The sequence below is a fragment of the Sarcophilus harrisii genome, chromosome 2 (genome assembly GCF_902635505.1).
Source record: "Sarcophilus harrisii chromosome 2, mSarHar1.11, whole genome shotgun sequence".
NCBI classification, from domain to species: domain Eukaryota; kingdom Metazoa; phylum Chordata; class Mammalia; order Dasyuromorphia; family Dasyuridae; genus Sarcophilus; species Sarcophilus harrisii.
Window position 1 is genome coordinate 624,608,570 of NC_045427.1, and position 24,182 is coordinate 624,632,751.

The 24,182-nt window shown below is 34.1% G+C and overlaps 1 protein-coding gene across 7 annotated transcripts in view; it reads right to left on the bottom strand.

Moving 5' to 3' along the window:
• The window catches only part of MARCHF8 (membrane associated ring-CH-type finger 8), a 104,807-nt gene that overhangs the window by 58,985 nt on the left and 21,640 nt on the right, over positions 1-24,182 (bottom strand). For 4 of the 7 annotated variants that reach the window (XM_023497070.2, XM_023497034.2, XM_003754925.4 and 1 more), the window contains one exon: positions 17,381-17,560. In XM_023497070.2, coding sequence (XP_023352838.1) covers positions 17,381-17,482 — 102 coding nt within the window. In that variant the 5' untranslated portion in view covers positions 17,483-17,560. The other 3 variants (XM_031956705.1, XM_031956706.1, XM_031956707.1) reach the window with 3 other exon arrangements.

A 24,182-nucleotide genomic window follows, 5' to 3' on the forward strand; every position in this document is an offset into this window, starting at 1 on the left:
ATCTCTCCCTTTCAAATAAAATATAAAATACTCTCTAATCTCTATCTTGTCTCAGTATCTCCGGCATTACAATAATAGCTTTGCGACACTAAGAAAAAAAAAAAATTTTGCCAGTCTCATTTTCCTCACTTGTAAAATGGAGATAACAATTCTGAGAAGTAGGTATTAGTTATGAGCATGAAAAGAGATGATTTTTGTAAAATGCTTATCACAGCCTCTGGTATGTAAAAGGAGATTAATAAATGTTTCCTTCTTCCCTTCCATGCAGGGGAGACACATGGTGAAATATGTGCTTTTAAAAAAAAATTTGACAGCTGTATGAGGGATGAAATGGAAAGAGGAGAGATTTAAGACAGGGTCCTGAATTTAGAAACTACTCAATGGTCTAAAAAAGCCTGAGCTAAGACAAGATGGCTGCATAAGTGGAGAGGAAATGGATGTGAGGAGAGAAGAAAAAGGTTAGATGAGGAGCTTTTAGAAGCAAGTAAGTGTGACAACTGGGAGTGACTACAACACCCTGGACCTAAGTTACTAAAAGGATGTTGCTGCTCCACCCAGCATGAGTTTAACAAAACTGCTTAAGGTTTTTTTAAAAATGGTTTTTGGAGTTAACAAGGCACATCAGCAATTGTTAAAAATCTGATCAAAGTTTGTCCTTTCTAGTAACTATAATTTCTACTAGAAAATTTTCAGCTATCTGGGAAGAAAGGGCTTCTGGAAAATTATGTCAAAATTCAGTTACCCCAGAGAAATTCATTAGTATAGTATGTCAATTTTATGATGGCATGCTTGCCTGGGTTCTGGACAATGGGCAATGTTCTCGAGCTTTCCTAATCCCCAATGAAGTGAAACAAGGCTGTGTGCTTCCTCTCCCATGCTTTTTAGCATGATGCTTTTAGCCATGTAGTCAAATGCCTTCAATGAGAACACGTCAGCTACTGCACCAAAAATAAATTCTTCAACTTGAAAAGGCTACAAAAGTCAAAACTAAAGTGGAGGAAGTGTTGGTGCATGATTTTTTGTTTGCAGATAAATTGTGCACTCAATGCAGCACAACAAAGAAGAAATTGCTTATGGATAGACAAGCATCATCATTGCTACCACTATCCTAGAACCAAAGAAAGTTAAGAGCTGAAAGGCTCTTGAGATCTTATCTTATTGATTCCTCATTTTATTGATAAGGGAACTGAAGCTTGAAAAGGGAAATTGATTTGTCCAGGGTCAAAAAAAGAAGTTAATGGCAAAGCCAATGCCTGAGCTTAGGTATCAGAATTTCAAGTTATCTCCTTTTAGCTTGGGCCATTCACTAATATTCACATCATATAAAAAAATAAAAGAAATTAACATGAAACCACTTAAAGGAAGGAAAACCCCAGAAAAACATGGTTGCCCCTCCTGTAATTTTATTTCCTTTCTTTTAGCAAACCAGATACAAACATTTTACATTCTAAATAAAATGTATTTAATTAAAGGTCTTTCTGTTCAGAAGAGCAATGCAATGAGAGTACAATAATACTACATTTTCTCTAGGATGATATCAGGAAAAGATGAATTTTTAGAATAAGAAACAAAACCATCTTATAAGGAAAAATTCTAAAACATATAACTAAAAATCACATTCTTCTCTACATTTTTAAGAAATTATTTTAGTTCCCTCATTATCTTTATACTGTACTCCTGTCTAATATAGAAAAACATTCCTCTCCAACATACATAATTATAATTAAAACTGATACAATGAGCAAAGGTTTTTAACTTTCTATCAAATAATATTCACATCAATATAAAGTGTCAATTAGGGAATAGTGGCAATTCCAAATGACTTGTTATTCAATTTCATGTATAATTGCTGACAGAAATCTACCTAAGTTATTCATAGACCTACTTTATTTAAACTTATTACATAACTACTTTTGCAATTCAAAAAATTTCCTAATTAAAAAAAATTAATTTAAATAATTTTTTTCCTCCTTTTGCTATTTACTTTTGTTTCTAACCCTAATATTAATATTTCTTCAATTCTTTCCTTGGGACTTAGTATTTCTGGTTTCTGAATACCATTTTCATTCTTATTATAAAATTACTTATTTTGGAACCATAATATAGGGAATCATCTAGTCTCAATGACTTAATACAGAAGAGGAAATTTGGTGGAGAAAGGTGAAGGCAAGCTGCTCTAGCTGGCAAAGTAAAGTAAAGTCCCATATCCCCATGATGAGGCTGATTTCTGTGTCACATATCTCTTCATAGTTTCTCTCAAGACGCTAAGCCCTGTTCCTATTCTAAAAATCAAATGACTTAGATAATGAGCCAGTATTTTGGTGGCCAACACAAGTAATAAGCAAGCATAGTGATGAAATAAAGAAATACAGAAATTTAATTATCAATAATTTTGGTAAATGTGATGATACTTTCAACAACTGCCCTGCCCCCCCCAAAATACCTCTGATACTCGTCAAGATGTGATTACTGTATACATCTGGCATCTTATAACCCACAAGATACAACAAGAAACGTAAAAGAAAACAGAGATCTCAAAAACCTCTTCCCTAAGAAAAATGCTCATTTTTCTATTTCTCTTTGATAGTGCTGATAAAAACAAAATAAAGCAAAACAAAAAACTTGGACCTGCTAAACCCTAGACCCCTGATCTCTGGCACTTTTATTCAACTGCTTTGTTCCAAATCCATGTATTCATCCTACTCCTCAAATCCAGTCTGAACTTGGTATACTATATTGTCTCTATATTGTCCATTCTGACTTTCAATTGCTTTTCTACCTGATCCCTTGTCTGGTCTAATTCCAGATACTTCCCTGAGATATCCAATCTTATATCAACCACACTCAGGTATCAAAGTATTTCCTTCAGCCAGACTTTATCACCATATTCTCATCATGAGGTAGGAGCAGAATCTATAATATGGCAACAGTAGCCCATTTGGAAACTTGGAACACATAATCTAAGAAAGCTGGAAGATCCCTGCTGTACAGACTACAATGTCAAGGAAATAATCCTCCAAACTTAATAAGTTCAAGAGTCTAATGCTTGAACCATTGAGTAACTTCCTAGTTGCTTAAGATAATTTCTAGACATTTTGTCATATGTGGCAATGAAGGGATTTATGACAAAAACAAATTAACTTTCAATCACACTCCTATTTTACTTTTTAAAAATAAAATTGTATTGATATCTTTTGTTTTTACATTTTTTATTCCTTTTGTATCCCTTCTCCCAACTCCTTCAGGCCCAGACTGACATTCTATAGCTCCCTCTCTCCCTCTCTCTCTCTCTATATATATAGCTCTCCTTAACATCAAATGTTGGGTTCCCATTGTTTTATTATCTTACATTTACACTGATGCAAAGTTCATTTAAGTGACAAATTCTTAACCATTGTGCGTCAAGGGTATCATTGTCAGTGTCTAGTGAAGCCTATGGACCTCTTCTCACAATCATACTTTTAAATGCATAAAATAAAATCCAAAAGAAATCAAATACATTGAAATACAACTAACATAATATTTTTTAAAAAATAAGTTCATGGACTCGATAAGAACTCCTGTTATAAAACTTTCTACCCTCATTATTCACTGTATATTACACAGTAAAGGGGCAGTGAGGTGACTCCGTAGTGGAAAGAGCACAGGTCCTCCAGTTAGGAAGTGTCATCTCACTGAGTTCAAATATGACCTCAGACCCTTACTAGCTGTGTGATCCTGAACAATTCACTTAATTCTCTTTGCCTCAGTTTCCTCATATGCAAAATAAGCTAGAGAAGAAAATGGCAAACCACGCCAGTATCTTTACCAAGAAAATCTCAAATGGGGTCAAAGAGTTGGATATGACTGAGGAACAACATAACACAGTAATATTGCATTATATCAGCATATTGTGATTTCTTTTGCCATTCCCCAATTGATGAACAGCTACTTTATTTCTGCTTCTTTGCTACAAAAAACGTCATTATTTCACTGTATCAAGACAGGATTCTACTTCCAGACCCCTCCTCTCTATTTCAATTGAGTTGGGCAGCACCTTCTGCCAAGCTTATCTTATGATATACCAAATAAAGCATGATATTCCTTGATGATTTCAATCATAAAGTCTAAAAATCATACCATTATAGCAGAGACAAAATAGTCTAGAACCGAAGAGAGAAGAAAAAAGAGTTCTAATGCCAAATCAAAGGTCTTTACATTGTGATGTCTATATAGTCAGATAAAAAGTAGGTATAATTTGAAGATTATTTTCCCTCAGCTCCACAGAGAAGCTAAAGCATTATTTATAGTACTTTAAAAATTATACAAAGAAGGAAAACTTAATTTTTACAGACTTGCATCTAACATTCTACCACCCACCCTAACAATCAATAGTCCTGGGGAATGGTCATCTATTTTCTAAACATTTTCTTTTTTTTAAATTTTCAATAGTATTTTATTTTCCAAATACATGTAAAGAGAGTTTTCAACATTTGTTCTTGTAAGACTGTGTTCCAAGTTTTTTTTTCTCCCTCTCTTACCTTTCCTCTTCTCCAAGATAGCAAGTAAACAGTTATAGCTTAAATATGTGCAATTCTTTTAAACATATTTCCATATTTGTCATGTTGTGCAAGAAAAATCAGAGCAAAAGGGGAAAAACTATGAGAAAGAAAAAACAAACAAAAAGTGAAAATACTATGCTTTGATGTATATTCAGTCTCCATAGCTCTCTCTCTAGATGAGGATGGCATTTTCCATCCCAAATCTATTGGAATTGTCTTGAATCACCAAATTGTTAAGAAGAGCCAAGTCCACCATAGTTGATCATTACATAATCTTGTTACTATGTTCAACTGAACATTTTCAGAAAGAGTAAATAAAAGTGGCACCCCATTCTAATATTGGCCAACTAATTTTTTCAAGTTATTCATTACAAGGATTCAAAATCCTATTTGTATTTCCCAATCATCAGTGCTAGTTCTGCCTTCCAGAATTGCACATAAGAATATGTGCTCTCAACACTTCCTAGTTGTGTGTGATCCTGGGCAAGTCACTTAACCCCAATTGCCCCTCAGAAAAAAAAAAAAAAAAAAAAAAAAGTGCTCTCTCTTATATGAGATTAAGTGAGAACAGCAATTTTACTTTCAAGATGAAATTTATCATTTAACATGATAAACTTTCAAAGACTGAAAAATGACTTTCATGACTTGACTTAATCTTCTTTGCTTCAAGCTAAACAGCCTCATGTCTTTTCAAGTATTCTTTAAGAGACACGATTTCTAGACCCAATTCCAGTTACCTTCTCTTTATTTAATAAAATGAAAAGAGTACTCTTCAGTGGAATAATAACTACTTCTGCAGATTCCAGGAGAATGAGGACAGAGCAACAGCAGCCTGCTATATTTATTTTCCTTTAAAACTACAAGTGATTTACACACACACACACACACACACCCCTTGATTTTTATCAATATAACAAGAACAATGACATTGCAATTTTTCCCATTTTTAATCCATGTAAAATGCAAACATAGGTAGGTACCTACATCTTTAATATCAAGGCAATACCCATCAAAATAATGGAATAAACTTTTTTTTTTTTTTTTTTGAAGAGTCCTGGTTTCAGTGAGGTATCAGTAACCAGGCTAATAGGCATAATGGAAAGAAGCCTAAAATTGGAGCCAATGTACAAATAGGTGCTGTAATCTGGTTGCTTCCTAATCTTTGTGGTCAAGTCGCTTACACTTTCTAAATCTCAGCTGTCAGATCTATAAACTGAAGAAGTTGGATTCAACAAGCACTCTTTCAAGTTTTAAATCAGCAATTTTATTATGCCATGACTTTTAAAAATGATTTTTAAAAAGTCTATATTGCTGAGAATGAAATACTGAACATACTATACCATACATTGTTGATGAGTTTTACTGAACTGCTTTTCTTTCTTTTTTAAAATCTTTCTAACAAAGAATATCTTCTTGGAGGGGGATGTATTTGAAAGTGAATGATATGAAATTAAAAGACATCAACAAAATAAAATTTTCTTTAAAGTTTACGCATGGCAAAGAAGGTCCAAATCCATGATCAGATCTCAATGTGCCACAATCTCATCTTTCTGCCAGCTACATAATTAATACCCTACACATGGACTTAAACACAATGGTCATTTTAAGCATTAAGAATTCTCTCTGAAACAATAAGCAATGACCTATAAACTTGGATTCCCCTGGCAAAAGGTTCAATAAAAGTAAATGTGTCTATATATGTATATATTTACTTCTTCAGCATTTGTGTGTGTGCATGTATGTGGATATACTGAAGGCAGGAAGAATATGTAAGCATAGGCTATAATGATAGCACTATTATATCAATGAGGAGAAATTATTTACTAAAATAATGCTATTGTTGTTGTCTAAATAAAGTAGTTATGATACAAAGATTGGAAGGGGAGCAACCAGGACTTTAAGTATGAACTAAAATGTCATTACACATCACTAAGTGTTTTAGAAACAAATTATTACTGTCCACATGAAAACTAGACTACTTGTATGCTTCAAAAGGAAAAAAGGACAAGGAAGTAATTTCTAGACCCTTTTTGGTTCCTCATAGGTAACTTCAGTCTTGAATAAAACAAACAAAAAAACCTAAATTACCAGATAAAGTTAATTGCTCCAGTGATTCAGAAATATCAGTCAACATTAACTCTTTTGGCTAAAGTCAGGTTAAACCCAGGCTTCTTGTGCTTTCATTCTTGTACCAGAGAAACACTGAAAACGAGATCAAAAAGGAGAAATTTTTGAAAAGAACAACAAAACCCAACAAGTACTCTAAATTCCAGATATCACATTCATTCTCTAATCCTCTAATAACTTTCGGATCTCATCGAAGTTAGCTTTCTCTCCAACAATACAGATCAAAGTTCCATGCAAATCTTTTCCACATGCTCCCTTAAGTTTGCCACAAAAAATCTATCCTCAATTTCTCCTGATGTACTGAGGATACTCTCAGAGCACAGAAGCTATCCTTATGTGATTCCTCACTCGTTACATAAATGGCTCATGTTCTTTACAACCTATCTTTATGACTTTTGATGAGAGTGTGGCATAGTAAACAAAGAGCAGGGCTTCTTAAACTTTTTATACTCATGACTTTTTCACCCAAGAATTTTCATACTAGAACATCTTGAATTCAAGCCGAGGTGTTTCTGGTAGTGTTTGTGCATGTGCAATGTAAAATGTACATGTTCTGCTTATTCAGAACCAAGTTGCACAATGTAACACAGGCAAGCACTGTGAGAAACACCACAGATTCATTACATGCTTGATTCTGAATTAATTTTTGATTGTTGAATTCAGAAACCATTTGACTCCCACATTCAGTTACACAATCCCATTTTAAGCTTTGCTTTATACCATATTGCTCTGTAATTCCTTTTGTGCTATTGTTCCCTGATGTGCCTTTCCATGACCCTTTTGATGACACTCAACTTCAATTATGCATAGACAATAGTCTTCTCTACCTTGAAACCACACAAAGTCAACAGAGGAATACTGGTGTTCAACAGTTTCAGTAAAAAAAACAAGCATTTGATACATCCTTAGCAAAAACAAACAAACAGAGCTAAAGAGATTATTTGTTCCTCAAATACCCCAGTACTTCAACAGAAACACAAGAAAAATGCCTGAATAAGTTGTGGTATATGATTGTAATGGAATACTATTGCACTACAAGACATAACAATTTCTTATTTCAGTTTAATTTCAGGGAAACTTGGAAAGACTTACATGAACTGATACAAAGTAAAATGAGCAGAACTAGAGAAACATTGTATAACAAGTTATAACAATATTATACAATAATCACTGTGGACTACTTGGCTATTTTCAGCAATACAATAATCCAAGATAATTCCAAAGAATTCATTATGAAAAAAGCTATCCACATCCAGCAAAAGAAATGATAAAATCTGAATGCAGACTGAAGCATACAATTTTTTTACTCTCTCTCTCTCTCTCTGTGTGTATGTGTGTCCCTCCTTTTGATCCGTTTCTTCTTTCATAATATGACTAACATAAAAATATTTTTATATAATTGCACCTATATGATCTCTCTCAAACTGTTTACCATCTTAGGGAGAAAGGTGAGAAAAGGAGGGAGAAACTTCTAACAACATTTTTTAAAAAAGTGAATGTTTTATACTTTAACATATTTAATATATATGAGACTAGCTGCCATCTAGGGGAGGGGGTGGAGGGAAGGAAGGGAAAAGTTGAAACAGAAGTTTTTGCAACGGTCAATGCTGGAAAATTACCCATGCATATGTTTTGTATAAAAAAAGCTATAATTTTTTTAAAAAGTCAATGTTTTAAATTGTCTTTACATGTAATTGGGGCAAAAAAAAAATACTATCCAAACATAGGACAAAAAAGGTAAAAATAGAAATTGAAAGAATTCACTGATCACCATTTCAAAGGGATCCCAGGATAAAAAATTCCCAGAAATGTTATAGCCAAATTCTGAAGCTCTTTTTCCTAAGAAAACATACTTCAAGCAATCAGAAAGAAATCATTAAAATACCATGGAGTCAGACTCAGGATCATCCAAAATTTAACAGTTTCCACATTAAAGCAAAAGAGGGTTTGGAATATGATATTCCAGAAGGAAAGAAGACAGGATTACAACCAATTATAAAATCAGCAAAACAAAGTACAATGTTTCAGGGGGAAAAAAATACACTTAATGAAATAGAGGACTTTCAAACATTCCTAATGAAAAGATCCAAGCTGACAAAGAAATAGAGCTCTCCTTAAAATAGTAAATAGTATCAATCTAAAACTATCAGCAAGCATTATCTGTAATAAGCTAGAAGCCTTCCCAATAAGATCAGAGGGAAAGCAAGAATATCCATTATCACCATCATTATTCAACACTATTACTAGAATACTAGATGCTAGATATTGCCATTAGAGAAGAGAAATGAAAGAAATTAGAATAAGCCATGGGGAAACAAAAGTATCCCTCTCTGAAGATATGATGTTATACTTAAGAGAATCCTAGAAAATCAACTAAAGAACTAGCTGAAATAACTAAGAACTTCACCAAATAAATATAAAAATATAAATCATATATATCATCATCATCCTTTCTATATATTGCCAACACAGTTTAAAAGAAAGAGATAGAAAGAGAAATTTCATTTAAAATAACCACAGACAATAACAAATACTTGAGAGTCTATCTGCCAAGACAAACTAGGAACTATTGGAACACAATTACAAAACAAAGTTTTTCACACAAATAAAGTCAGTTCCAAATAACTGGAGAAATATTAATTGCTCATGGGCAGGTTAAGCAATATAATATAAATGGCAATTCTGTGTAAACCGTTTACTTATTTAGTGCCATATCAATTAAACTATCAAAAATTATTTTATAGAACTAGCAAAAATAACATTCATTGTGGAAAAACAAAAGGACAAGAATATTAAGAGAATCGATGGGGGGGAGGGAGAGAGGAAGAAAGAAGAAGTAGAGGAGGAGGATAAGGGAGAGGAAAAGTTTTTATACAATGTACATAAAATGAGAAGGAAAGCAGGAAATATTTCTCAAATATGTCAGGAATTTAATCAAATTTTTAAAAATAAGAGCCATTCCAGCCCTTTTTGTAGTGGCTAAAAACTGGAAACTGAATGGATGTCCATCAGTTGGAGAATGGTTGAATAAATTGTGGTATATGAAAATTATGGAATATTACTGTTCTGTAAGAAATGACCAACAGGATAATTTCAGAAAGGCCTGGAGAGACTTACACGAACTGATGCTGAGTGAAATGAGCAGGACCAGGAGATCATTATATACTTCAACAACAATACTATATGATGACCAGTTCTGATGGATCAGGCCATCCTCAGCAACGAGATCAACCAAATCATTTCTAATGGAGCAGTAATGAACTGAACTAGCTATGCCCAGAAAAAGAACTCTGGGAGATGACTAAAAACCATTACATTGAATTCCCAATCCCTATATTTATGCACACCTGCATTTTTGATTTCCTTCATAAGCTAATTGTACAATATTTCAGAGTCTGATTCTTTTTCTACAGCAAAATAACGTTTTGGTCAGGTATACTTATTGTATATCTAATTTATATTTTAATGTACTTAACATCTACTGGTCATCCTGCCATCTAGGGGAGGGGGGGGGGGGGGTAAGAGGTGAAAAATTGGAACAAGAGGTTTGGCAGTTGTTAATGCTGGAGAGTTACCCATGTATATAGCCTGTAAACAAAAGGCTATTAAATAAAAAATAAAAAAAAAAAATAAGCCATTCAGCCCTCTTTGTAGTGGCCAGAAACTAGAAACTGAATAGATGCCCATCAATTGGAGAATGGCTGAATAAATTGTGGTATATGAATATTATGGAATATTATTGTTTGGTAAGAAATGACCAACAGGATGATTTCCGAAAGGCCTGGAGAGACTTACATGAACTGATGCTGAGTGAAATGAACAGGATCAGGAGATCATTATATACTTCAATAACAATACTATATGATGATTAATTCTGATGGACCTGGCCATCTTCATCAATGAGATGAACCAAATAGGTTCCAATGGAGTAGTAATGAACTGAACAAGCTACACCCCACTAAAGAAGTCTGGGAGATGACTAAGAACCATTACATAGAATTCCCAATCCCTATACTTTTGTCCACCTGCATTTTGGATTTCCTTCACAGGCTAATTGTACACTATTTCAGAGTCCGATTCTTTTTGTACAGCAAAATAACGGTTTGGACATGTATACTTATTTTGTATTTAATTTATACTTTAACATATTTAAATATATTGCTCAGCCTGCCATCTGGGGGAGGGGGTGGGAGGAAGAAGGGGGAAAATTAGAACAAAAGGTTTGGCAATTGTCAATGCAGTAAAATTACCCATGCATATAACTTGTAAATAAAACGCTATTAATAATAATAAAAAAAATTAAGAGCCATTAACCAACTATAAATGGTCAAAGGACATGAACAGCCGGTTTTCAGACAAATTGAAGCCATCTATAGATATATGGAAAAATAAGTCACTATTGATTAGAGAAATTTAAATTTAAACAACTCTAATGCTTTATACCTATATAGATTGTCTAACATGTCATGAAATGAAAAAAACAAATGCTGGATGGGATATGCAAAAAAAGGAGGGATACTAATGTACTGTTAACAGAATCATGGACTGGTCCAATCATTCTAAAAAACAATTTGGAAACATATCCAAAGTGCTTTAAAACTGTGCATACCTTTTGACCCAGCAGCAACATTCCTAGGCCTGCATCTCAAAGAGATCAAAGGGGAAAAAAAAGACTTATATGTACAACAATATTACTAGCAGTTTGTTTTTGTTTTTTTGTGGTGGCAAAGTATTGGAAATTGAGAAGATATTGCATTAACTGGGAAATGGCTGAACAAATTGTTGTATATGACTGTGATGGAATATTATTGTGCTATAAGAAATGACAAGCAGGATATTCTCAGAAAAACCTGGAAAAACTTATATGAACTGACACAAAATAAAATTAACAAAACCAGAAGAACATCATACACAGTAATAGCAATACTGTATGATGACCAACTGTGAATGCTATACTCAGCTATTCAATGATCCAAAATAATTCTGAAAAACTAATCATGAAAAATGCTTTCCATACCTCAAGAGAAAGAATTGATGGAGTCAGAATATTTTTTCTTGTGTATCTTCTTTCAAAACTTAAAATTCTTTTAAAAAAATGAAATAAATTTAAAATTTAACCTACTCCTCCAACAATAATGAATTGACAAGATCTTGTGCTTTATCAAGTACTGGTTTATTTTCCTTTATCTCGCAATATTTATTTATATATCTCAACTCTTAAGTTTGCTGAAGGCTATATTCTCTTCTGCTATTAATATTCCTATAGAAAAAAATTTATGAGATATAATATCCATTACTGTTTCTAAAAAACACACTTGAAACAGTAATAAGTGCATATTTCTTTAATATGAAAAGTAGTATCTATTTAAAATCAAAAGCCATCAATATATGTTTTGGAGATAAATTAGCGACCTTTTCAGTAAGAATAAGGATAAATAAGTTATGTTCATTATCACCACTACTATCTAATATAATGCTAGGAAAGCTAGTTATAACAGGATCTAAAAAACATATCTAGGAAATAAGCATAATCAAAGAGGAAATGAAATTCTGCAAATGATACAAAGAGGAAATGAAATTCTGTAAATGATTTAATGCTATACTTAGAAAATCCTGGAGAATTAAATTTAAAAAATTTAACTCAAATGAATAATAATGTCAGCAAAATTGCAGGATATAAATAGATGTTAAGTCACCAGTATTTCTGTATATTACCAAGAAAATCCTGCAGGAGGAGATAGAAAAGGAAACTATTTAAAATAACTATTGAGTGTACAAATTACTTAGAAGTTTACCCATCAAGATTTACGCAGGAACTATATGAATACAAAATATCTGCAAATAGAGGCAAACTTAAATAATTAGAGAAATGTTAATTACTTCTGGTTAGTTGAGTTAATAAAATAAAAATGACAATACCCCCTAAATTATGCCAAATTGAAAAAAAAAAAGTAGAAATAATAATAAAATTCACCTTGGGGAATAAAAAGTCAAGAATCTCAGAGGAAATAAGGTAGGGAATAAATCGGAAAAGTGGGAGTAGGAGAGGATTGGAAAAAAAGTATACCACATCTCAAAGTACAGTACAAAATAGTGATCATTACAAGCACTTAGTCCTCATTAAGAAATAGAGAGATTGCTTAGTGAGAGAGGAAGTATACAACATATAGAAACAATTGAACAAACAGCATAGTGTTAAATAAACCCAAAGACCTTAAGTGACTGGGCTAAGAATGCACTATTCAACAAAAACTGCTGAAAAACTTGGAAAGCAATTTGACAGATACCAAGGAGATCAACATCTCATACCATATACCAATATAAGCTCTAAATGTACATGTAATGCAAAAAAAGTAATATCCTAAACAAATTGGAGGATAAAAAAAGAAGTTAACTTTCAGAAAAAAGAACATTCATGATCAAACATGGAATACAGAAGATCAAGAAGATAGAACAAACATTTAAATGATTTAATTAATTGTTAATTAAATTACATAAAATGAAAAAGATTTTGCAAAAAACAAACAAAACCAACCAAACAAAAAACAATGGAGGCACAATCAGAATTGAAACAGGTAACAAAAAAAAAAAAAAGTTTATCTGATAAGAATCTCATTTCCAAGATATATAAAGAACTGATTCAAACATATCAGAAAAAGTCATTCCTCAATTGATAAATGATCAAAAGACTTAACAAGAACTTTTCAAAGGAAGAAACCCAATCTATCACCAATCATTTGAAAAAGTACTTTGGATCACTAATAAGTAGAGAAATAAAAATTAAAAACAAATATGAGGCTCTACCTCACATTTATCAGATTGGCAAAACTTAGGAAAAATGAAAATTATTAATGTTGGAGGAGTTGCAAATCAGTGAACTGTAGAAAACAATGTAGACTTACGCCCCTAAGTCATTCAAGTGGGTTTGCTACATTCTGATCCAGTGATACTACTAAAAAATCCCAATATTCCAATAACAATATCCCCCCCTCCACAAAAAAAAATCAGATACAAAGGACCAATATAAACAAAAATCTTTATAAGTAGTTCTTTTTATGGTGGCAAAAAACAACAAGCACTTGAAACTAAAGGAGTGCCCGTCAATTAGGGAATAGATGAACAAACTATGGTATAAGAATGTACTGTAATGGGGTAACTGCCATGCTTTAGGAAATGATGAAAGGGATGATCTGAAAGATATCTGGGAGGATTTATATGAACCGATTCAGAATAAAGTGACAAAAACTAGGAAAACATAGTAACAGCACTGTAAAGACAACTTTGAAAGAACTTAAGAATTCTGATCAATTCAAAGAACAATCAATGATTCTAGAGGGCCAATGAAGCAGCATGCTACCAACCTACATTCAGGTATATATAGAGATATACATGTACACACACTTATTTCTAAAAAACAAGCTCCCATACAGGGCAAGTGTTCACAGTGTGGTCAGCAAAAGCGATAAAAGGACACCCTCAAGGTCTCTCTTAAGAACTTAACAATAGATTGTATGATATGGGAGACCCTGACACGGACTGCCCAGCATAGTGTGCCCTAATCAAAGAAGGCGCTGTGTTCTATTAGCAAAGCAGAACTGAAGTACCCCGGGAATAGATGAGAGATGTGCAAAGTTCACAGGGACTATTTGTTGGATATGAGGCAGGGCATCCAGAGCTTGTGTTGGTCTGATTAGCCACAGTCAGACACACTGACTCAACTCTAACATAGTGATATCATTTTGGTCACCTTCAAGAATGAAGGATAACTACCAACCACGTCCAAAATACACATCCACACACATACAACTTATTTATTATAACTTTAATCATACATTATTATAAAGTTATTATGTTGGGAGCCTGCACTAATCTACAGCCACATAAGGCCAACCTTGAATAGGTTGAATTTCCTAATCACATTATACCAAAGACTTCCTGAATAGGAATCTCCTAATCACATCCTAACTTTGAATAGGCAGATATCTAGGCATCCCCTAATCACATCATAGAGCTTCCTGCCACCAGAAACATCTGAGTAGTTCATCCTTGGGCTGGATACCAACCCTTTGTCATGGACCCCCAACCAGTACTGTGTTTGAACAACCCTGCCTTCTTTTCTACTGCTATATATATCTGTACTATTGCACCCATTAAAATGAGGCTTGATCAGAATGATTTGACTTGCCTCCATTTTGCGTGTCCCCTCTCTCTTGCCCTTATCTCTTTTCTTCCAGGGTCCACACACTCTGCCTCGTGGGCCGAGGCATTATTATAAATAATGTATGTGTATGTGTGTGTTTTGAACATGACCAATGAAGATGATTTTGCTAAACCATATATATTTACCACATCAAGTTAACTATATATATATATGATGGTCAACAACATCAAGTATAACTATAACTATAACAGGAAGAACATGAAAACAATTTGAATAGTGACAATAATAATGTAAACTAGAAAGAACTACCACAACAAAAGTTGGATGCTATTGTAATTACAATAACCAAGGTTAGCTTCAAAGAAAAGATATGAGAATGTACATCTCTTTTCTTTTTACAAAGGTGGGAGTAGCACTATGGATGTGTAACATTACATATAATGTGGAACTTGATTTATGTATTGGTGAATTTCTTTTTCCTTTTTTTATTCTTTGTCATGAGGAATAGCTCTCTGATAAGAGAGAAAATATTATATTGGGAAAGAAGAGGATATAAAAATAAATGATAATGAAAAAATATTTTAAATGTTAAAAGGAAAATAAACATGATAAGAATTGAATATCCCCCCCCAAATTAAATTAACTCAAAAATTAATCAACTCAATCAGCACACAGAATACAATTGATTAATGATATGCAAGTCATTTGGGAATGTCTGTATGAAGTTAAATCAAATGCTAAGAGCAAAAGTCAAAACAACAGTAAATTAGAAAAAGTGTTAATGAGATAACACTATCAGATATCACAACTTAGCATGAAAGTTCTAGACTCTGAATAATAGAAAATGAATAAGAACTGAGAGAAATTATTATTACTTTCTTATATTTAATAACATTATTGAATCAGGACCAAGATTTTTTTCCTCTTTTCTATTTTCTCTTCCAGAAAATCAACCAGTGTGGGAAATCTTGGACAAAAACTTATCCAGGCTAAGATATAATCAAAGACAGAAAAGGCAAATGAGTAGGTTCCTGCTCACTGTTTTATTCAGATGAGTCTGGGAAAATGTGGATTCTCCCTTTTGTCAGGAGAATAATATGGACAGTGATAAATCTCTTTCACCAAAATGTGGGTGCTCAGTGTTATGTATTCTAAAAACCTTCATTAGGGCAAGTCCACCTCTCATTATAATATTCATTTTCTCTTATTAAGAAAGACTAATCAGAGTTGATTATCACCCTTAGGAAAAACCGCCCTTCTAAAGACACATAAATGTTGAGAGGATTCCATTAGGGGTTTGTGGCATTTGAGAGTATCACTGATCTATTTTATTGATAATATACTAATATTATATTAATAAAATGATCAATTACTCAAAAGTTATGGATCTTGAACTTTTTAAACATCACAAAATAAAAGAAGAAATTCTGATAACCATGATTTCTTTTTAATTTTTTTTTTTTTTTGCTGAGGCAACTGGGGTCAAGTGATTTGCCCAGGGTCACACAGCTATGATGTGTTAAGTGTCTGAGGCCAGATTTGAACTCAGATCCTCCTGACTTCAGGGCTGGTGCTCTATCCACTACACCACCTAGCTCCTCCCCTCTCCCCCCACTATTTCTTATAAAGGGTCAACTGCCATGAAACAAAGCCAAATGAACACTAAACTTTTTCTGTTATTCATAACAAGTATAAGTAGAAAAGACAATACCAGTGTAGCATATAAGATTTTAAACAACACTAATTTTAGCAAAGGCAGGAGAGATGAAAATGATTCTGCAGCAATCTTGGTCAGCATGAAATCCAACAAGGCCAGATTGTCTCAAAAGAATTTTTTGGATGAAAATAGGTCAACAAATTCATATGCATTGGAGAAGATCTGGCAGTAATTTTGTAGCACTATACTCACATCAATGAGGATGGTAGAACTACTAGCTTAGCGTGAAGTATAACCTAAGTAATGTGATTTGTGATTATGATTTCTTTATATGATTTGATTCTTCCAACAATCCAACAAGTTAGATAATGCAAATATGATTATCTTACTTTATTAGAAGAAGCTGAAGTTTAAGTGCAAGTGGACATGGTGCAGTATCTTAAGTACTTGATGCGCAGTGGGAGGACTTACATCTGTCACTAGAAGCCCTGGGCCATTCTCTTCACTTGTCTGGGCTTGTTTTCTCATCTCGAAGATAAAGGGCTTTGACTGATGACCTCAGTGGTCCCTTCTAACTCTAAATCTAGATCTTATGACTTGACTAAGGCCATGAGCATTTAATGTAAAAACTTAATCTAAATCTGGTGGTCTTTTCCTGCTGCTTCCTCAACTAAGGAAAACAGCTTGAAGAATAAAATTTTTTGCACTAACATAAGTGAGATAATTATACAGCATTTATATTTAAAAATGAAAACCTACTAAAGTATAATTTTCCCTAACGCTATTATTTCACAATCTTAAAATATGTATGACTTTGCATAGTTGATCTGAGAAAATATTAAGTATAAGAGATACATATTATGCCTAATGAAATTTAGAAATGATTTAACATACCTGCTCTTCCCTATCTTTTTCTTTGGTCTTACTCCTGGAGACCCTGATAGAGGTAGCATCTCGAGCTGGAATGACAGAGATCTGATTCAGTGGCATGTTCATCACAACCTCTGGTTTGGTTTTCTTGTTTAAGAATGAGAATCTTCACTGTGAGGGTCATTTTGTGTCATGGACCTGAAGCTTTAAAAGAAAGAAAGAAATAACAATTTTAAATTCCATATGACACTTCTATCACCCCAGAGCAGGCCCCCATCACCTTACAATGAACTGTTGCAATAACCTGCAGGTTGGTCTTCTGGGACCCCAAATATATGCCCACTGCAATCCATCTTCTACTCAGTTGTCAAATTGATATTCTTAAAGGAGAGGTTTGACCATGTGACCCTGCCCTCATTCAATAAACTTGAGTAGATTTCTATTACCAACAGGAACAAATGTAAAATCATGTTTGGCTTTGAAAGCCCTTCAGAACCTGTCCCCCTCCAACTTCTTCAGTCTTTTCTCACCTTTCACCCCACTACATCCTCTGTAAGTCAGTGACATTGGTCACCTTGCTTTTTTCAAAAAAAGTTACTCCATCTCTTGACTCCTGACATTTTTATGGGCTCTCCTTCATGCCTGAATCACTGTACCTCCTCATTTGTGAAATTCCAACTTCCTTTAAGTTTTGGCTAAAATATCAACTTGTAGAATAAACCGTTCCAAGACTTCTTTAATATCTTCCCTCTGGGACTACTCTTTATGTATCTTTTTTTATATATAGTTGTTTCTTGAGGGCAGATTGTTTTTTGTTTTTATATATACTGCCAGAGCTAAATACAGTGCCTGGAAAATAATCAAAGGTGCTTAATAAATACTAGTTGATTGGATGACTAGTTAGATTTAATTTATAAACTGACTAATGTTTGAGAGATGATTGAAAAAAAATGTCTTCAAAAACTTGTAGATAAAGATGAACAGATCAACAAAAATCTGTACTATTTTCCTCACATAAGAGTCTTCCTTTAGAATCTTATTCTGGTGCCTCTGGCACAAAAATAAGCACAACCTTTTTGATCTTCCTAATTTTTCCCTATTTTACTTTTCTCCACACACTCTGATCCAGTTGCACTGGCCACCTGGCTTGTAGCACACTGTCTCATGGCTCCATGACTTTTCACTTTTTGTCCCATGTGCCTAAAATGTTCCTCGTCTTCACTTCTACCTTTTACTTCTTATGGTTTCCTTATTATTTAAATTCGAATTCCACCTTCTGCCAAAGGCCTTTCCTGTCCCCTCAATTGCCCATACCTCTCAGGTGAACTTCAATCTACTCTTTATCCTCCGTTAGAATGAGAGCTTCCTAAAGTGGGGACTATATTTTTGCCTTTCTTTGCCCAGTGTTTAGCATAGTGCCTGCTACACTGTAAGCACTTAATAAATTATTTGTTGAAGGACTAACGAGTTCTGATTAGTGCTAAAACATTTGGCAACTTATGCAAAAATTACTAAATGTCTATCATTATAGGAGTGACCTTGATAAATCAGGAGAGCCATCATAATAATTCCAGTCACCAAGTGACAAATGGTTTGAACTGCAATAACTCATGCAGATCTTCTATTAAAGTATAGAGGGGGTTATGAGTTGTATTAGTGGAAAGAGCATTCCGCTGATAAAACTGCAGATCCTTTCAGGTTTAAAGTTATAAGAAGAGCCATCAAAAGTATATTTCACAGGGTAAGCTGCCACCAACTCAAATTCGGTGGTTGATATTCTTTTACTACAGGACTATAGTCAAATTTTCTTGAACATATGCTTTGTTATAGTGAAACTCAAGTAGTAATCTTTAAGCCCAGTTCTGATCATGTGCTTCTTGCTAATAAGCTTGTAGCTTCTCTATTCTTTTGTTATAACAACACACATAGAAGAAATTAATTGATTTTTATTATTTCTGTATCCTTAGTAAAGACAACCTTCTTGTCTAACACTGTCTCTATCTTTGGCCCACCCTCAGTTAGGTTGAGCATTACAATGTTTCCTTCTGACCACTCTGACTTGGTTCTAATGTTCTAGGTTACCCTCTCAGCTGGCAAAACTTTCCCTGAGTATAGATCCTTACTCTAAAAGTGTTGTGTACTTTTAATGGGATAGAAACCTTAAAACAAGGAACCCATGAACCTTTTTTTGTTTTTATTAATATATATATATAAATAAGTATTTCAACATATTGGTTTCTTGTATATATTTTATGTTTTTGAAAATGCAAACAAGGGGTGCATACATTTCACCAGATTGCCAAAGAGGCTTATGCCACAAAAAAAGTTAAGAGCCCCTGCCTTCAAGCAAAAGAAGAAATCTCTCATACTGAAATTTCAGGTATCATTCATCTTTTTCTTTTAAATGAATAACTTAGTTACTTTTATTTTGGAATTCCAAATTTAGATTTAAAATGGTCATGTTATTTCACAGCTATAGCAACAATGAATGCATCAATGGGCCTATCTTCTCATAGCTTCTCCAACATTAATTGCCTTCCCCCTTATTGCCTCTTGCCAAGACTTACAGTTGCCATTTAATTGGTTGCCCATCTCAAGCTTCGTTTCATTCCAACCTATCCTCCATACAGTTACCCAATGATTTTTCTCTTATCTTTTCACTTTTCTTACACATTACCACTAATCTTTCCACATATTCTATACAGGACAACAATATCAATCTATTTGCTCTCTCACCCATCACAGTTTATCTCCTCTTTCTATGTCTTTGATTTGATGGCCCCTGGCATCATTCATCTTAAAGAAATGAAGAACCCTTCAAATAGCTGGGGGAATATTCACTGCTCCTCACCGTGCCATGCCAGTATTATAAACCTGATAAAACTATCAAATATAATCAATCAAAATCATCAATATATTAATATAGATTGTGATATTGAACTTATTTTTCCTTTTTCATAAGAGATGTCTCTCTAGAAGGAGATGGAAAAAGATCTAATAGGATAAATAGGAGATATAAAAACAAAAGACATCAATACAAATTCGTTTTTTAGAAAACTAAATTTCTTAAAAATGATCTCATTAGCATGACTCTCTATAAATGTAGAGAGAGGAGACAAAAAACCAGCAGTTTACAAAACTACAAACAAAAAACCACCAAAACCAAACAAGACAGTCATAGTCCAGTAGCACCAACAATCTGACTCCAATCTACCTTTCCCGATTCATTCATTTCCCACTCCCCAAGGTCCAGCCAAAGTGGCTATTCCTCACATTCTCCTTTTCCCATCCTTCTGTTAATGTGTTTGCCATCTCTCATGACAAGATTGCACACTCTCTAGTTGAAACTTCCCTATACATTACAGATTCCTCCTTCTACATGATACCTTTTCTGATGCCCCCAAGGGCAAGTGTATTGTGATACATAGGAGTCATCTGCCAGTGGCTACTGGAAGTCTAACTCAGACTTGTAGAATGGATCTCTCCATGTGAACAGTTGATGATGATGATGATACAAGGAGACTAAGAAGCAGTTGAGTTGTCTGACCTCTCTCCTCTTCCCTCTGCCTCCAATTTATTTCATCTGTGTCAGTAAAGACTGCTTTGCAACTCCTTCAGATATTATGATCCACAGATGTGGAGGCTCTTGGAGAACTGACCTGTCCCTTCACTTAAGCATGATCCTTAACTCAAGTGTCCCTTCTATTTATTATGTAAATATTTAGATATACACGTTGTCTACTCTCTATCCTGCTAGATATTTAAGCTCTTTGAGCAAGGAGTATTTATTCTGTCTTTGTAACCCTACGTCTAGCAGTGCCTCTTGATACACAGGAGGCAATTAATAAAACTTGCTGACTGATGATCAAAAATTCTGTTAGTACTAATATCTTCATTTGTCCAAACAACCAAAAAATGTTCACTAAATTGGATTATAGGATAAAATAAGTAACCAGCAAATAAGAATCTAAATGTTAATTTGTATACCACCTACTCTATTCCAGCTTTGTGGTGAGTTGGTCAACCCTGCATACAGTCTTTATGGTGACTACTTCAAAGTACTTTTACTGTCTCACAGTTTTAGAACAGGAAGATTGGGGTGCAGACATATCATTTTATTGATGAAGAAACCGAGAATCAAACAGGTGAAATACCTTGTCTAGAGTAACTCAGGTACTGAGTAGCACCCAACAGCTTTAAATCCATTCTTCTTTCTGCTATGTACATGCTGTTCATTCATTACACTGTGGAAGTTAAAAGGTCATTACTTACAGTGCTATCCCACTACACCCTGGAGGGTCAGAGGAGCTGGTGGTGAGTGGTTTCTTCAATACTAACATGACATGGCTGGCAATCTCTGGGCATGTTTAAACAGTCAAACTAGCCATACCTATATGCCAAGGACAGTAGGCATCCCAATAGCCGCATTTACTGCTTCAACTACAATAATCATTGTTACATCACTGACACATTCTTGAAAATTCTAGCTAAGAGATACATATTTGCCAGAAAGTAGAATGGTACATTATAGCACCTAAAATGTCCACCTCTTGTATACCAACTGACAACTATGACTGCAGTACCACTCATAGTCAACCACTGCTAGTCCCTTAACATTCCCATCATTCTAGAATCCTGACCACTCTTTTGCTCGTTTTCAGTAGGCAGTAGGCAGGGCGACCATGAACATGGAACAGTCAATCAGTCACCTCTGGGTGTCTCTATCTAGTCTAGTCTAAAGAGTTGAATGGGGGTCCAGAGCATTCAAATCTAAATCTTGAGACATTAGTATTTTTTCATCTATGTCTCCATCTATTCTCTACCACAATAAAAATACAATAACTGTTGTTGCCCATTTATCGTTCAGGAGGCAAGGAAGAAATTATATTATTAAAGTATATTTAGATGACAGTTTAAAAAATAGACTATATAGTTGCAAAAGCAATAAAGACTTTCTCCTTTAAAAAACTGAAATCTGAATCCAATGTAATCATGAAAGCCCTCTACAACTGGACTCTACTCAATCTCTCTTAACTCAGATCATATAAAAACAGGCGGGCAGACCAGATTTGACCCTCAGGCTGTAATTGGTTTATTCTTAGTCTAGAAACAAGGTTAATAAGGTACACAAATGAAAGAGGAAAGTGAAAGGTACAGTAAACCAACACAATAACTTTATTTAACTGTTCCTTTAGGAACCTTTTCCCCCTTTAACAATGACAATTCCGTCAGTTTTCAGACAGTCAAGATAAGGAAATAAAAAGCCATACCAAAGAAAGTGGAGAAATAAACCTTAACTCATATAGGTTTTCATGAATTGGGGATTTGGTCTCAGGAAAATAAACAAGGAACAATGCATACAAGTTACAAAGTGGAATACAAATGTGAAATGGGCAGCCTGGGAAACAGCTAGTTCTCCCTCACTAAAGATCTTCAAGCAAAAACAGAATGATCACTTCTTGGGACAATTACAGATAAGATTCTTTGCCAACGATGGTTTGCATTATCTGCCACTTTTGCGCTCTTATCTCTGGGTCTTAGACTCACCTGCTCAGTAATTTCTTATCATATGGTATTTTCCATGTGCTGTACCCAATGGTGCAGTGAAGAGACCTGGACCTGGAGTCAGAAAGATCTGAGTTCAAATCCATCCTCAGATACTTATTGGCTATGTGGTCCTTGATAACTCATTCTGTCTGCCTCAAATTCCTCAACTAAAAACAGATGATGATAATAACAGCATCTCCTTCACAGGATTGTTGTGAGGATCAAATGAGATACTTGTAAAACTCACTTAGCTCAGTGTTTGGCACTATACAAATACTTATTCCTTCCCTTTCCCTGAAGTGATACTCAGATCCTGGCTCTCAAATGGTACAGTTCCTACAACATACTTCAAGATTTGTCTTTTCTATATTAGGATACAGTTAAAAGCTACATTGGACAGTGGGCAAGTAAGGCAAGCTTCTCATTGCTGCCCCCTGCTGGTCATTCTCCTCTTCTCTACCTTTATTATTTCAATCTCATCTTGCTTTTAAATTTCTGACTTTCTGTAAAAAGTGTGCTATAAAATCAATGAGAACACTTCTTCACTTCTACTGATGTGATTCCATTCTATATTTTCAATTTTAAAATGTAAAAGAATTTATTTTGACTGTAGCCACGATAGAACACAGAACTATTTAAGCTAAATTCTACAGAGACTTTTGCCTCACCAAGTCTGGATAAGATTGAATGCTTACAAATGGCTCACTTATTTCAATGCTGACTATCTGCTAAGAAACCAAGATGAATGTGTGTGTGTGGGGGGGAAGTTCTGAGGAAAGCCAAAATATCTCATTCATATGATAAAGCAGGGATTCATCTTTAAAAATTTTTCCCTCCAAATTAACAAATAATGTTTCCTCTCTTCCTTTCATCTTCATTTAAAAGAAAACAAAAACAAAACTCTGTAACAAGTAAAAAAAAATCCCACATTAGTCATGTCCAAAAAAATCTCTCATTTCATAGTACTGCATCTATATTATATTATAGTAGTTGCTTGCTGGTTGGTCTGTCATATATCTCTGCCCACTCTAATACATTTTCCATTTAAATCTGCCAAAGTGATGTATGTCACCCCACTTCCACTCAAACTTTAGTCAAATTAGTCAATACACATTTATTAAGTGCTATATGGTGGGCACATGTTAAGTACAGGAAATACAAAAAGCAAAAGACAGTCCTTGCCCTCAAGAAGGTCATTATTCCCAAAGACAATAATCAAAAAAAAATAAGTACACACAATCTATTTACAGGAGAAACAAACAATAATTGAGGGGTGGGA